Here is a 13,230-nt window from a genome sequence, read left to right on the forward strand (position 1 = left end):
AGTTCAACTGGACATCCTATAATTTAACCGTACCGCCACACTGGTACTAAATAGCTTTGAAATATGATTCGTTTGTGCAACTGTTGTAATACTACGCTTTTAAAACTCATGTCGTATCCATACAATTTAAAATACGATCGATTTTCGTTCGTTAAAAAAAAAAACAACGCTGAGGAGGTAGTGCAGGATTGTTTGTGACTCACTAAAAGCCAGTATTGGGACGAAGTATTGAGAGAGTCTCTGCGCTCATCTGATGCTGTCAGCTCATTGGCCGGTTTCTCGTCGGCACCGCGGTGCCACTCCAGCCCCTCTGTCTGCTCGCCACTCGCAGAGCGGCAGAGTGCGCGCTGCAATCCGCCGGTCTGCTACCTGCAGACAGACGCTTGAGTGCGCTTTGTCCGTGCAGTCACCGACCCATGGCCCCGAAGGACTACACTTGCATCCAAACTCAAAATAAAAGCACAGCAAGCAGCTAGCAATGACTGTCAATTGCATTATGCGTTGCCGCAACAGGTTATTGCTTTTGCGCTTTCTCAGGAGGTAACGGTGGAGGTAACTTGCCAGCATGGATTGCCTCTTTCTCTTGATATGGACTTTGCCTATCCCACTCGTCAGCTGCACGTCAGTGAAATTGCTTTCCACGTTATGGGTCTGGAATACCCTTAAGGTAGGTGCCAATTTCGTCTGGTTTTGATTCATTTTGTTAGCCTAGCTCTGCATCTTCTTCCTATGCATGTGTGGCGTTAACTTGTTGCTACCTGTAATTTTTTTTTCAGACGCTGCACATTTACTGCTCACATTCCAAGCACTCTGTTTCGGCCACTTTTAGCGACCTCAATGGACTGAATCAAGGTCAGTATACGACATCCTATCTTTAAACATATCCCTGATATCCAGGGATATGGTTTAGATAGTTAACATGCCTTCCAACTTTATAATCCAAACATGTTGAGTCCAACTCTCAGTGCCAAAATGTCCATGTTATATTAAGTAGGGAATACTGGAAAGAAGGTCTTTGGGTTAGGTCAGAATTTCGGACCGGTCACCAGTGCGCCTGCTCTACCGTACCGTCGGGTCTCCCATCTGGGGCTAGAATATCAGCCACGCGCACACACTGCCGGTAGGGAGGGATTCCCTATTGTAGCTTCCCAGACTGAACGGGGGCGAGCCTATGATTTAGCTTACACGCTTTGATTTACCGGTGGGAAAGGGGATGGGACAGAGTGGGAAAATATCCCGATTTATTTCTAGGCGTTCCTATTACGTGGCGCCTCATACTGTTTATGAGTATGGGTGTTTTCAAATGATTGAATGGCAGTTTTGATGGAAACGAAAGCAATGCCTATATTATAAGAAAGACAAGAGTTGAAACATTATAGAAATGGCAGTGAAGGGCCCCATAGCCATAGCCTATAAATCCATAATAATAGCATGATAAAAACAAATCTCATGCAGTTGTCTGACTTACAGGTCCACATTGTAGAGCTGAAAAACCTACAAACAAAAAAGACACCTCAACGTGCTTGTTTATACATGCTCAGCCAACAGAAATGTAAACAGAAATGTAAACAAGTAAACCTCCAGGTCTCCAATGCATGCGTTTGGTTAATTCAACCTTGTCCTCTCTGACGACGACCAGACTTCGTGTTTGTGACTCCCATCGAGGTGGATGCCGGGGGAGCCTACGTGACCCATGACGTGGCCAGACGGGGGCGCCGTCGCAGGTCGCTTCAGCTGCCGGAGGGTCCCGTCCACTACCGCCTGACAGCCTGGGGCAGGGACATGCACCTGGACCTGCAGCCCTCCAAGGTGGTGGCCGAGGGCTTCACGGTACAGACCCTGGGGTCAGAGGGCATCGCCACGGTGACGCAGGACGCAGACATCCACGGCTGCCTCTACCAGGGATTCATACGCAACCTGTCAGCCTCCTCTGCAGCTATATCCACCTGCTCGGGTCTGGTGAGTCTCAGACACGGTCTGCTTCACGATGCACTATCATACAGCCAACGTCCTCTCTTCTTCTGGAAGTGTGGACGTAACAGTGTTGGAGCAGGTTGATGGCACTGACACCGTGCACCTTCTCTTGCTCTTTTGTCCCTTGTTTGCCCTGCTTCTTCGTCTCTCTTGTTCCCTGCAATTAAACCTGCGGTGAAGTTTCAGCCGCTCGGCCGGCAGGACTAATCTCTGCATTGTTCCATTCATTAGAGGTAGCTTCCTAACAATGCAGCACCACTGACCCATTCTTTCAAACGCAGCGGCAGCACAATGTGATTGGGGGGCAATTGCATTTGAATAGACCGGGGAGGCCTTTGATCTGTGTTTTCCCCCTCCCACTCATTTTGTTCATTTTCCTTTTCTTTTTTTTCTGCGGATGACCTGAGGGCCGTAGGCAGAGGCTTGCTTGCCCCGCTAGAGTCCACGGGGGGAGTGGGCTGTGTTTTGGGATCTCAGATGGGGGGGTGGAAACACCGCGAAGCAAACGTTTAACCCTTCAACGAGATCAAAAGAAGAATTTTTTGTTTGTTTGAAAATGGATCTTTCCTCTCTTATTCCCTCTTTCCTTCCCTGTCTGTCCGTGACAGACAGAGTGGTGTATTACTGTGTAAAGCTAGCAACCCGGATTTTAACCCCGACTTGTCATCTGGGTCTTGAGTAGGAGATTTGGATTAAGTACATATGAGAGGCCATTCATCCCGTGATCCCAAACACACTCTAGTTTCTGGAGCGATGAGGAGGGGGATGGTTGAAGTAACAGAAGCGAGGGCGATAGAAGGAGTGACATCGAATGAGAGACAGGGTTCTGTGGGAGTCCTCGGGGAACCACATAGGGGTATACCAGATAGGGGATGGCCACAAGGCCACCGGAATAGCTTGAGGGCTGGAGGGGTTGGGTAGACCTAGAAGACTAGGGGACAACCAGGGGGCCAGGGGAGAGCCAGAGGGGCCAGGGGAGAGCCAGAGGGGCCAGGGGAGAGCCAGAGGGGCCAGGGGAGAGCCAGAGGGGCCAGGGGAGAGCCAGAGGGGCCAGGGGAGAGCCAGAGGGGCCAGGGGAGAGCAGGGCAGCCTGGCCAGTGTATCTGGGTGAGAGCAGAGGTTTTGTCCCACAGGAAGAATGTTAATTCACAGTTTGGAGTGGCAGGCCAGAGGGAGGTAGGTGCTCTTTAAGGAGGCCTCTAGAAGATGGAGTCTGTCTTTGTGAAAGTGCAGAGGACCTTTCTGCTGCGTCTCTCTCTCTTTCACACACACACACACATACACAGACACACACACTCCAAAAATTCTAAAACAACACACACATACACACAGTTGGCCATAGTCGTCTTCCTGTCTGCCTCTCTTCTTGCATGAGGACGTTTGATTTACACCGTTTTTATTTTATTTTTTTAACGAACAGATAGAGAGCCACGGAGGGCCAGGGATTAGAGAAGCACCAGGACATCATTACAGGGCCTTTCCTTTCAACCCATGAATTGATTTAATTTACTAGAAATCAATTAACACTTTATTAAAGTCTGATCCAACACCCTGTGGTAAGACCCCAGACCTCCAGCCATCTTCACTATAGTTAGAAAGTATCATGGCCTGACAGATGGAAGGGGATTCTGGTGTTTAAAACAAGAACAGGCGGAGGGTGTATTAAGAGCAGGGGACAAGGCCGGATTTGCTCTGCAAATCCTGAATAATTTAACGTGGTATTTCTGTAATTACAGAGCTTCAGTAATGAGGACTGTCGTTCTGCATGGATCGGACTCTCATTTAATTCAGTCATCTGGTATGAAAGGCGGAGAGGCACGGAAAGGGAGGGAACGTTTCATAGCTTTCAAAAGCCTTGAATAAACTACATTTCAGATCATCTGGAAAGGGAGTCTGAGGGTCCATGAACACCTACTGTGTAGAACAACAAGGTGTTTACAAAAAACCACTGAAGGCCCATCACTTTGAACCCTCCCTTTTGTATTCGACCGACTCGAAACGACTTGTTTCTCTGCATTCTTCTGCCCAGGGGTCACAGGAGTCAAGCACCTCTCTGGCAACTGCCCTGCAGGGCAAGTCCAGAGCTGATCTCTCAGACTTTCAGAGACACAAGAGAAGATGATGGAGCTCACCTTGACCTCCCACAGTTCCCCATGGTTCAAGGGGAAGATTTACCAAAGACATACTGTACACAGGGCAAGACAACCTGCATACACACAGACACACATATATACACACACAAATACATATAGTTTGAATCCACTCACAAACTGAGATGACTATCCTCCACCTCCATAAGACTGGCCTATATGTACTTCATTCCTTCCTTCTTCTTACAATCTCACATTCCCTCCCTGGCCTGGTGCATTGTTTGCATGTGAATAGTGGTAACCACTACTGTTGGCCTGCCTGTCCAGAGGGTCTTTCTTATTGATCTGTCGAAGAGTACCTCAGTGTGTCCAGTCATGACCAGCCAGGCTGACCATGACCTGCACCCTGGACCTCACCCAGTGTTGAGTCACAGTGACACTTCTCTGTGTTGACGTAATACCCAGGGGAAAAATACGTTTGATCCAAGATCAACTGGTCAGCTTCAGCCATCAATCAATGTTATAAGTTCCAATGGTTTAGATAACCAATGAGTAGAAGAAGGGTAGTGGTCTGTGAAGGATTCTAGAAACTACACGAGGACCATCAATCATGTCCATTTCTACCAAGGCTTCACATAGAGTTTGGTCAAGGTGTTCTTGGTTGTTGTTTGAGACTGAGAGACTGAGAGGCTGAGAGGCTGAGAGACTGAGAGGCTGAGAGACTGAGAGGCTGAGAGGCTGAGAGGCTGAGAGACTGAGAGGCTGAGAGGCTGAGAGGCTGAGAGACTGAGAGGCTGAGAGACTGAGAGGCTGAGAGGCTGAGAGGCTGAGAGACTGAGAGACTGAGAGACTGAGAGGCTGAGAGGCTGAAAGGCTGAGAGGCTGAGAGGCTGAGAGGCTGAGAGACTGAGAGACTGAGAGACTGAGAGGCTGAGAGACTGGGAGGCTGAGAGGCTGAGAGGCTGAAAGGCTGAGAGACTGAGAGGCTGAGAGACTGGGAGGCTGAGAGGCTGAGAGGCTGAAAGGCTGAGAGGCTGAGAGGCTGAGAGACTGAGAGACTGAGAGGCTGAGAGGCTGAAAGGCTGAGAGGCTGAGAGGCTGAGAGGCTGAGAGTGCTGAGCGGAGCTCCTTCCCACCACTCCTGTCATGCACTTTACCAGACCTCATAATTAGAGGGGTAATTCACTTTGTTTGGATGTGTAGTAGGGGTCTTTTAATGACCCCTCCCCCCACATACGAATGTGTCTGTGTGAAGATACCCCCCAGCTCCGTCTGTCCCCCCGGTCTCTGCCCTCCAGACACCTCACAGCGAGCTGTTGGCCTTGACTGTTGTCTGACTGCCGTCGTTGACACAGTGGTGTGCGGAGTAGCACCGTGGGGCAGCAGTTGTAATACACATTCACACACAGCCATACTCTATCACTGACTCACACTGGTCTAATGACACTATCTGCCAATGCTGCTCTGTGTGTGAAAAAAACGGCCCTCATCCATTTCCTGTCTTGGTGTTGGATGGGATGTTTTACAGCTTAATGAGTGACTGTAGTGACCAGGCTTTGATTACCTGCCCAGTCTGAGACATGTAGACATGGACTCTCTCCTGGACCCTAAAACCACCCAACGTCCTGGGACACTTTAACACCCTGGTACTCTAACACCTTGGTACCCTAACACCCTCGTACTCTAACACCCTTCCAGCCTAACACCCTGGTACCCTAACAGCCTGGTCCCCGAACACCTTGTTACCCTAACACCCTGCTCCCCTAAAACTCTGGTACCCTAACACCATTGTCCCTTAACACCCGGGTACCCTAACACCCTGGTACCATAACACCCTGGTACCCTAACACCCTGGTACCCTAACACCCTGGTACCATAACACCCTGGTACCCTAACACCCTGGTACCATAACACCCTGGTACCCTAACACCCTGGTACCCTAACACCCTGGTACCCTAACACCCTGGTACCATAACACCCTGGCACCTTGCGGAGCTTTAACTCCTGCAGTCTAAACCAGGCTAGAAGGGTGACCAGGCCTCTGCACGGCCTATGAACAGTGCAGACGGTAGACACAGTGCAGGAAGGGCTTACTTTAGTGAACACCGGGGGCAGAAATGACACGGATGAGGGATCCTCAGCCAACTCCTGGACCATTTGTACCTGTCTGCTTCCAGCCGAGGCAGACAGATTGGAATGGCTGTGCTGTGCGTCCCTCAGCAGATACGCTGCCACCTCTTCTTCCCCTCAGCGTTGCTCCCTCCCGGTATGCCACATAGGAACCAAGGGGGGGGGAGCTTCACAATCGCCCCCCGCCGCCGGCAATTCCCTGGTGGTCTGAGCGGTGACAGTGATATAGTACCCTCTGCTAGGTGCCAGTGGGAGAGGGGGTTGGGGGGGAGGGGGGGGGACTAGACTCCCACTGCTCTCCCCTAGAACTATGCTGGGCCGTTTTCACTCCAGACTAATGGGGGGGCGTTGAGAAGCTGAAGTGGTCGTCGCTTTGCGGAGGAGAACCCATACATATTAGTTGACCTGCCGGTGTCAGGGATGTGGAGGCGTTCAGAGACCTTCCAGACTGAATGCTCTCTTTAGGAATTAAATAATGGCTTGGTGGGTGACGATGACACTATGATGTATGGACACTTTTTTGTGTCATTTTTCTCTGTGTGTACAGGCCAGCTGGATGGGAGACATGGCACCCAGTCAGCACTGTCCAGTATTGTCATTTCTGCTGCTGTTTTCTCTCTCTATTAAAGAGTCTGAGACCTAAAGCAATACGTGATACCCCTCTCCTCTCCTCTCCACTCCTCTCCTCTCTCTTTCACACTGTGGTAACAGAACTGTCTGTCTGCTGAGCAGAAGTGCAGATGTGTTTTAGAGCTTTGTAATCACCAGCTTGGGGTTTCTCACAAGTCTCTCCTACCCTTAACAGCATGTAAGCACTTACTAATTTAGAATATAATATGATGGTTGGGAGCCTTAAAAGGAAGAGAAAAGAGCTACAGTTTACACAAAGACAAGTTAATTATGTTTTTCCTTTTCTACAAATCCCAAGGAACAAGCAATAAATTGTTTCCCTTATAGCCACAGTGCTCACATACATGCTTGGTTGACTTTTGTAGTTATGTGTTCTCAGGACCAAGGAACCACATGAAAGCAGTTAGCATGAGGTTGAGGCCTGTGTAGGAAAGACTGCGGTGAGTAGTTTGTGAATTAGCTCACTAGCATCCAGACACGCAGAATACTGGGCTTGGAAATTGCAGACTGAGACTCACAATGTCCTGGCATTTGCTAATGATAATGGCGTTGGTGTATTTGAAAATGAGACTTTGCATGTGCATGTGTGTGAGATGGTTTGATCACGTGCGTATGGGTGTGCGGTTGGCAGTGTGTTTGGAAACCAACTGGTGTTTAAGAGAAAACACGTCCCTTTAATCTAGACAACGCCAAGTGCAAATCTGAGGAGATAACTAAAGGTCTGCCACCTGAGCCAATCAGAGTGGAGACCCGAGAGGACCTCCCTTTGAAACATCCACCATGTTAACATGAGAACTGATAATAAATGCACTTCAACAACCCTGAATCTCTTTCAACTGAAGGTGTCAGACATCAACAGCACCTTTGCACTGAACATCTAATGAAAGAACGTCTGCTGTTTGATCATGGTGATGTGGTGTTAAATGGCCTTTGAAAATGAATCCAACCACACACATCAGAACATCATTAGGCTAGGACTATGGAGGATCTTTATGTAGTATGTGTCTGGTGTTGTGAGGACAGAACATGAGGCTGCAGTACAGTACAGCACTTCAATTCAGCAGTCTGGCCATTTTTCACCCATTCTCTCACAGACATCCACACTGTGGAGAGGATAGAGAGACACCCCACTTCCCTGCACATGGAATCCATTTCCTCCCATTATCAAGCAAAGGCAGCTCCATCTGCTCCCAGCTGGCTGGCTGGCTGTCTGGCTGACTTGCTGGCTGACTTGCTGGCTGGGAAAGAACAGTTCAGATTTTATAGTAAAGGTTGGTTTGTCGCCGGGACAAATGGAACACATGTGGGCAAATGAAGTGTAATATACAGTATGTCGAGAGTGAGAAAAAGAGATTCAGTAGATGGTGTGTACGTGTACATGTGTGTGTGTGTGTGAGAGTGTTTGCGCCCTACTACTCAGCTAAACTAGATATCCCCATCTCAAAGTGGGAAACTCTGTATGTATTGAGACTGTAATGAGAAGGAAGAAAACAAAACAAGCCATCCAGCGCCTCACCACAGCAGCTCCTCCGCGCCCCACGGTGACCGAGGAAGGCTGACACGGACCCAGGCTCAGCCCATTACAGCCCATTACTATCACTGTGGGGAGGGAGGGAGGGAGGGCTGCTGGATGGAGGAAGGGCCGGCTCTGACAGGAGCTGCTGGGCTGGAGCAGGGACTTTGATCCACCCTGGGAGGGAGCGGACGATACGAGGTAGACCGACGGACAGGAGAGAAGGAGAGAGGGAGAGAGGGAGAGAGAGAGAGAGAGAGAGAGAGAGAGAGAGAGAGAGATAGAGAGAGAGAGAGAAGAGAGAGAGAGAGAGAGAGAGAGAGAGAGAGAGAGAGAGAAAGACAAAGAGAGAAAGAGAGAGCGAAATGGAGGGAGGGTGGGTGGGTGGGAGATGAAGGCATAGGAGAAGACAGAGAGAGTTGGAGAGTTGAAAGAGGTTTGTGAGAAATGAAATTAGATGGAGAGAGATGGAGGGGTGGGAAGGGGATAGAGAAAGGGAGGGAGATGGAGGTGAAAGAGAGAGTTGTTGTGGGGAGGTGTATAGAGATGGAGGGCCTTGAGAAGGAGAGAGGGTTGCCGAGCAAGTGTTTTCTGTGCCAGGTCATGTCTTTAGTCCTTAACATTAATGAGTGGGAAGATCACCAGCATCACCCGATACCAGTGTCCACACCAAGACATCAACCCTCTCCCCCCTCTGCTAGTCCTGAGTGAGGGAGGCTGGGGGTCCAGGGTCGGGCTGGGGGAGGGCTGGATGGGGGGATGGATGGTGGGCTGGCTGGTCCTGGTGGAGGTTGATGGCAGTCGGCCAGGCGCTGCTACTGTTTTCACAACAAGAGCCTCAGCCTGGCCCAGCCTTTGTGCTGCCTGTGTTTACTTTGCCACCTGCTACTCTCAGGGAGAGAGTGGTGTGGGCAGGGGCGGGAAGGGAGGAGCTGGGATGCACACATGCATACACACATACATACACACACACACACACACACACACACACACACACACACACACACATACACATATATACAGACAGTGTTTCACAGTTATGAAGGTGGGTGTCATACAGAAAGAATGGCATGCGGGGGCCTTGTGAGTGTGTGTGGATATGTGTGTGTTTGTGCCCGCGCGTGTGTGTGCATGTCATGACTGTGTGTATGTATATATGATTGAATGCACAGCTATTTGGGATGGCTTTAGAGGGGGACGTGGTTGATTAGGGTGAATTCCATGGGCAGACGGAATGTGTAAAGTTCAGCAGTCCAGGCTAGCATCACACACAGGGTCTGAGACTGGAGGGAAGGCTCACTCAACCATGGGAGAACCAGGCTGAGAAAGGTGGAGAAACAACATGGTGACACATAGGTGGTTCAGCCGCTCGAGAATGGCGCTCGCAGTGTCCGCACTCTGCGTTCGGATCATGTTAACCCTGATGAGTTCTGGACAAGAGGGCTGTGGCTTAATGCTGTACCGTATGTCTGCTAATGTCATGAGAGGGTCTAAGACGTGGTGACAGATGGCTCAGAAATGCGTTGGTTGAACCCACCGAGAGGACGTTTCGAGTCGTCCGGCTTAGGGTGTGCCTTGTACACAGTACGTGGTAATCATCTTGATTGCTTCTCATTCTCCGTTGTTTTATTGCCTCTAATAAAACAGGTTGAGGCTGAACATGCCACACAAGACCTCAGGGTACTCACAGTTCACAATGAAAACAAAAAAAGCAATAATTTTATAAACGGATTTAAGTACAACAGGAGCTATGCTAGTCTTAGTTGGTCGAGCTACTCTCTACGCTACTTTGAGGCCCTATGTGTGTGGTTACTGGCTGGTTCCCTGTGCAGCCTGGGGTACATCTGTTTTTTTGTTGTTTTCTTTTTTTTTACGGGAGGGGGGGGGTGCGGAGAGTTGTGTGCGGCTAGGTGTTGGTGATGAGGTGAACCACTGGTCAGGAATTCAGCCCTCCATAACAGCTGCCTCAGCATAGCTTTCATACTCAGCAGACACAACCAGGCCCTCCAAGACAACGCTGTTCAGTCCCAGTACTAGGGAAGTGGGTCTGTCTTGCAACTGAACAGTGGAGGTCTGCAACAGAAATTGAAAGACGACTCATTTTGTCACTTGTGCAGTCCAATAAGTGCTTTGTGTGTTCTCTGGTCATGACAGATTGTTGGGAAACATATATAACTGCAGGATGATTTTTTACGATTTGTCATTTATGTGTTTTCCAGTCCGGTCTGATCCGTCTATCTGATGAGGAGTTCTTCATCGCTCCTCTGCCTCAGCACATGGCAGCAGAGCACAACTACAGCGCCCCCAGTGGCCACCACCCGCACGTCATCTACAAGCGCTCTGCTGAACACCTAGTCCATGGTGGCAACCCTTCCCAGCACAGCTCCAAACCTGGCAACCCGTACCAGCACCAGCACCATCATCACCACCGTCACCATGACTACCAGCACGGGAAACTGCAGAGGCAACACTTCTGTGGGCGCCGCAAGCAATGTATGTAAGGAAACTTCCTCTTTACCTAGCTGTAAGTCACTGTTCATAAACCACTTTTGCTTTAAAGGCACTATTTACTTAACAGTAAACATACCTTCTACAGAGACGTATTACATTGTACCTGAGAATAACTTGTTGACCCTTGTACTGTAAAATGAGAATGACGTCCAAAGCTCTTGTGGTGATGTACTTCATGTGTTGTTGTGTTCATGTGGAGATAGTACTGTAGCCTCTGGGTCCTCTGCTCCCAGGCCTGCACAGCCACCTGCAGAGTGGATGAGAAGGAGTGCTTCCTGATCTGTCATCGACTGCCCTGCCTGTGCTCTTATCAGGCCCACAACCCAGGAAAACCAGAGGTCATTTCAGCCTCAAACCAAAATAATAATGTCTGTTTTCTCTTTCTGTCTCTCTCTCCCTGTCCCCCCCCCTCTCTCTTTCTCTGTCATTTTATCTATTTTTCTTTCTCCCATCGCCCTTTCCCTATTCTCCTGTCTCGATCTACAGACACTCCCAAGCCCCCTGCTGACGATCAGCTGCTCATGCCTGATGAGTTTGGGCCGGCAGGCAGGACGAAGCGATCGCCCATCCCGTCCAGCGGCAGCAGCCAGCCGGGGGGGCTGAACGTGGAGACTCTGGTGGTCGCCGACAGGAAGATGCTGGAGAAACACGGCAGAGAGAACGTCACCACCTATGTCCTGACCGTCATGAACATGGTGAGCAGAGGAGATGGGCTGGGAGGAGGGGGGGAGGAGAGGGGGAGGAGAGGGGGAGGAGGAGGTTAGGCTAGGAGAGGGGAGGGGAGGAGGGGAGGAGAGGGGGAGGAGAGGGGGAGGAGGAGGTTAGGCTAGGAGAGGGGAGGGGAGGAGGGGAGGAGAGGGGGAGGAGGAGGCTAGGAGAGGGGAGGGGAGGAGAGGAGGAGAGGGGGAGGAGAGGGGGAGGAGGAGGTTAGGCTAGGAGAGGGGAGGGGAGGAGGGGAGGAGAGGGGGAGGAGAGGGGGAGGAGGAAGTCAGTAAATGAAGAACAGGAACGTGGATGTCATGTGCTTCCTGCTGTTTCAGGTATCCAGCCTCTTCAAAGACGGCACCATCGGGTCGGACATCAACATTGTGGTCGTGAGCCTGCTGCTCCTGGAACAAGACCCGGTGAGTGCCACTCCAGAAGTGAAGCGTCCTTTACCTCACATCTCAATGTGTGTCTGATCTCTCTCTCTCTTTCTCTCTCTCCCCAGATCGGTCTGTCCATCAACCACCACGCTGACCAGTCATTGAACAGTTTCTGCCAGTGGCAGTCGGGGCTGATGGGAAAAAACGGAAAGCGCCACGACCACGCCGTGCTGCTGACCGGCCTGGACATCTGCTCCTGGAAGAATGAGCCCTGCGACACCCTGGGTGAGTCCTCACTGGGGACCACGGTGAAGGAGGGCCCTCACGACGGCCATGACAGTTTAACCCGTTGATTAGTAGCGTCACGTATATGTGATCGTTCGAAAGCGGGCCCCACAGAGTACCGTCACACATATGCGATTCTGAACATTCCAACCGACTATTTTCCGATAGACAAAAACGATATGACAAACGCTATAGTATGGCTTCAAAATGTACAATTAGGAGGCTAACAAGTAACACTAGCAGGTAGTAGCATTGCTACAAGTATTATGCTAGGTTGCTAGGTAACGGAAGCTAACTAAAGCTAGCTAGCTTTCGTTTTGAAAAAATAACTCACGGTGGTGGCAGCGTCGGTATTATTTAGAACTCACTCCTCTAAGGTTAAGCCTCAGGTATCCGTACCTGCAGAGAAGAGATGAACTCCCTCAGGTGATGGAGAAGGGGAGACAGATGGGAACTGGCAGAGGGGGATGGGAGGGGGGGGTTGGGAGAGGAGGCAGGGGGTAGGATGTTCAGGGAAAGCAGGGAGGTGGGGAGGGGGTCAGGTGATTCGAGTGGACCACTGATCACGAGGTCACTTCTAGGGTGGGCAAGGCTTTACCCTGGAGCAGGGAACTTCATCAAGGGGGAAATCCCCCTCTAGCGCACGCTGGTGCCCACACACAAACACACACACACACACTTAGGATTGTCAGAATTGTCAGAGCACTTGAAACTGCAACTGCTTAAGCCAACTGTAATTAATTCATCAGAAAGCTGCCAAACCACAGCTATGAGCTTTAGGGATGTGTGGGCTGGGATATGAAAGAGAGAAGCCTTGATGTCAATATGCTCTTTGTAACTCAGCTCCATAGCTTTCATGCTCTCAGAGGAGTATTTGAACAGTAAAGAGTGCATTAACAGCGATGTAACAGCAGTTTCACTGCACTCTCGCTGGGACGATTTTGCATGTCTAAGGTTGTTCGTATTAGACTGCACTGAAACGAAAATACATTCATATGCTTTGGTTCTGCCT

The 13,230-nt window shown here is 50.2% G+C and overlaps 1 protein-coding gene across 3 annotated transcripts in view; it reads left to right on the plus strand.

Annotated features, from left to right (window-relative positions):
* Positions 1–565: 565 nt before the first annotated feature.
* adamts18 (ADAM metallopeptidase with thrombospondin type 1 motif, 18) overlaps positions 566–13,230 on the plus strand; it is a 39,383-nt gene continuing 26,718 nt past the window's right edge. For all 3 annotated transcript variants that reach the window (XM_084682216.1, XM_084682217.1, XM_084682218.1), the window contains exons 1-7: positions 566–667; positions 777–852; positions 1,640–1,959; positions 10,557–10,830; positions 11,335–11,543; positions 11,889–11,972; positions 12,059–12,218. In XM_084682216.1, the coding sequence (XP_084538342.1) occupies positions 566–667; positions 777–852; positions 1,640–1,959; positions 10,557–10,830; positions 11,335–11,543; positions 11,889–11,972; positions 12,059–12,218 (1,225 nt within the window). The remainder of the gene's footprint in view (positions 668–776; positions 853–1,639; positions 1,960–10,556; positions 10,831–11,334; positions 11,544–11,888; positions 11,973–12,058; positions 12,219–13,230) is intronic.

The sequence above is a fragment of the Hypomesus nipponensis genome, chromosome 19 (genome assembly GCF_054491055.1).
Source record: "Hypomesus nipponensis isolate SF chromosome 19, ASM5449105v1, whole genome shotgun sequence".
Lineage (NCBI taxonomy): Eukaryota > Metazoa > Chordata > Actinopteri > Osmeriformes > Osmeridae > Hypomesus > Hypomesus nipponensis.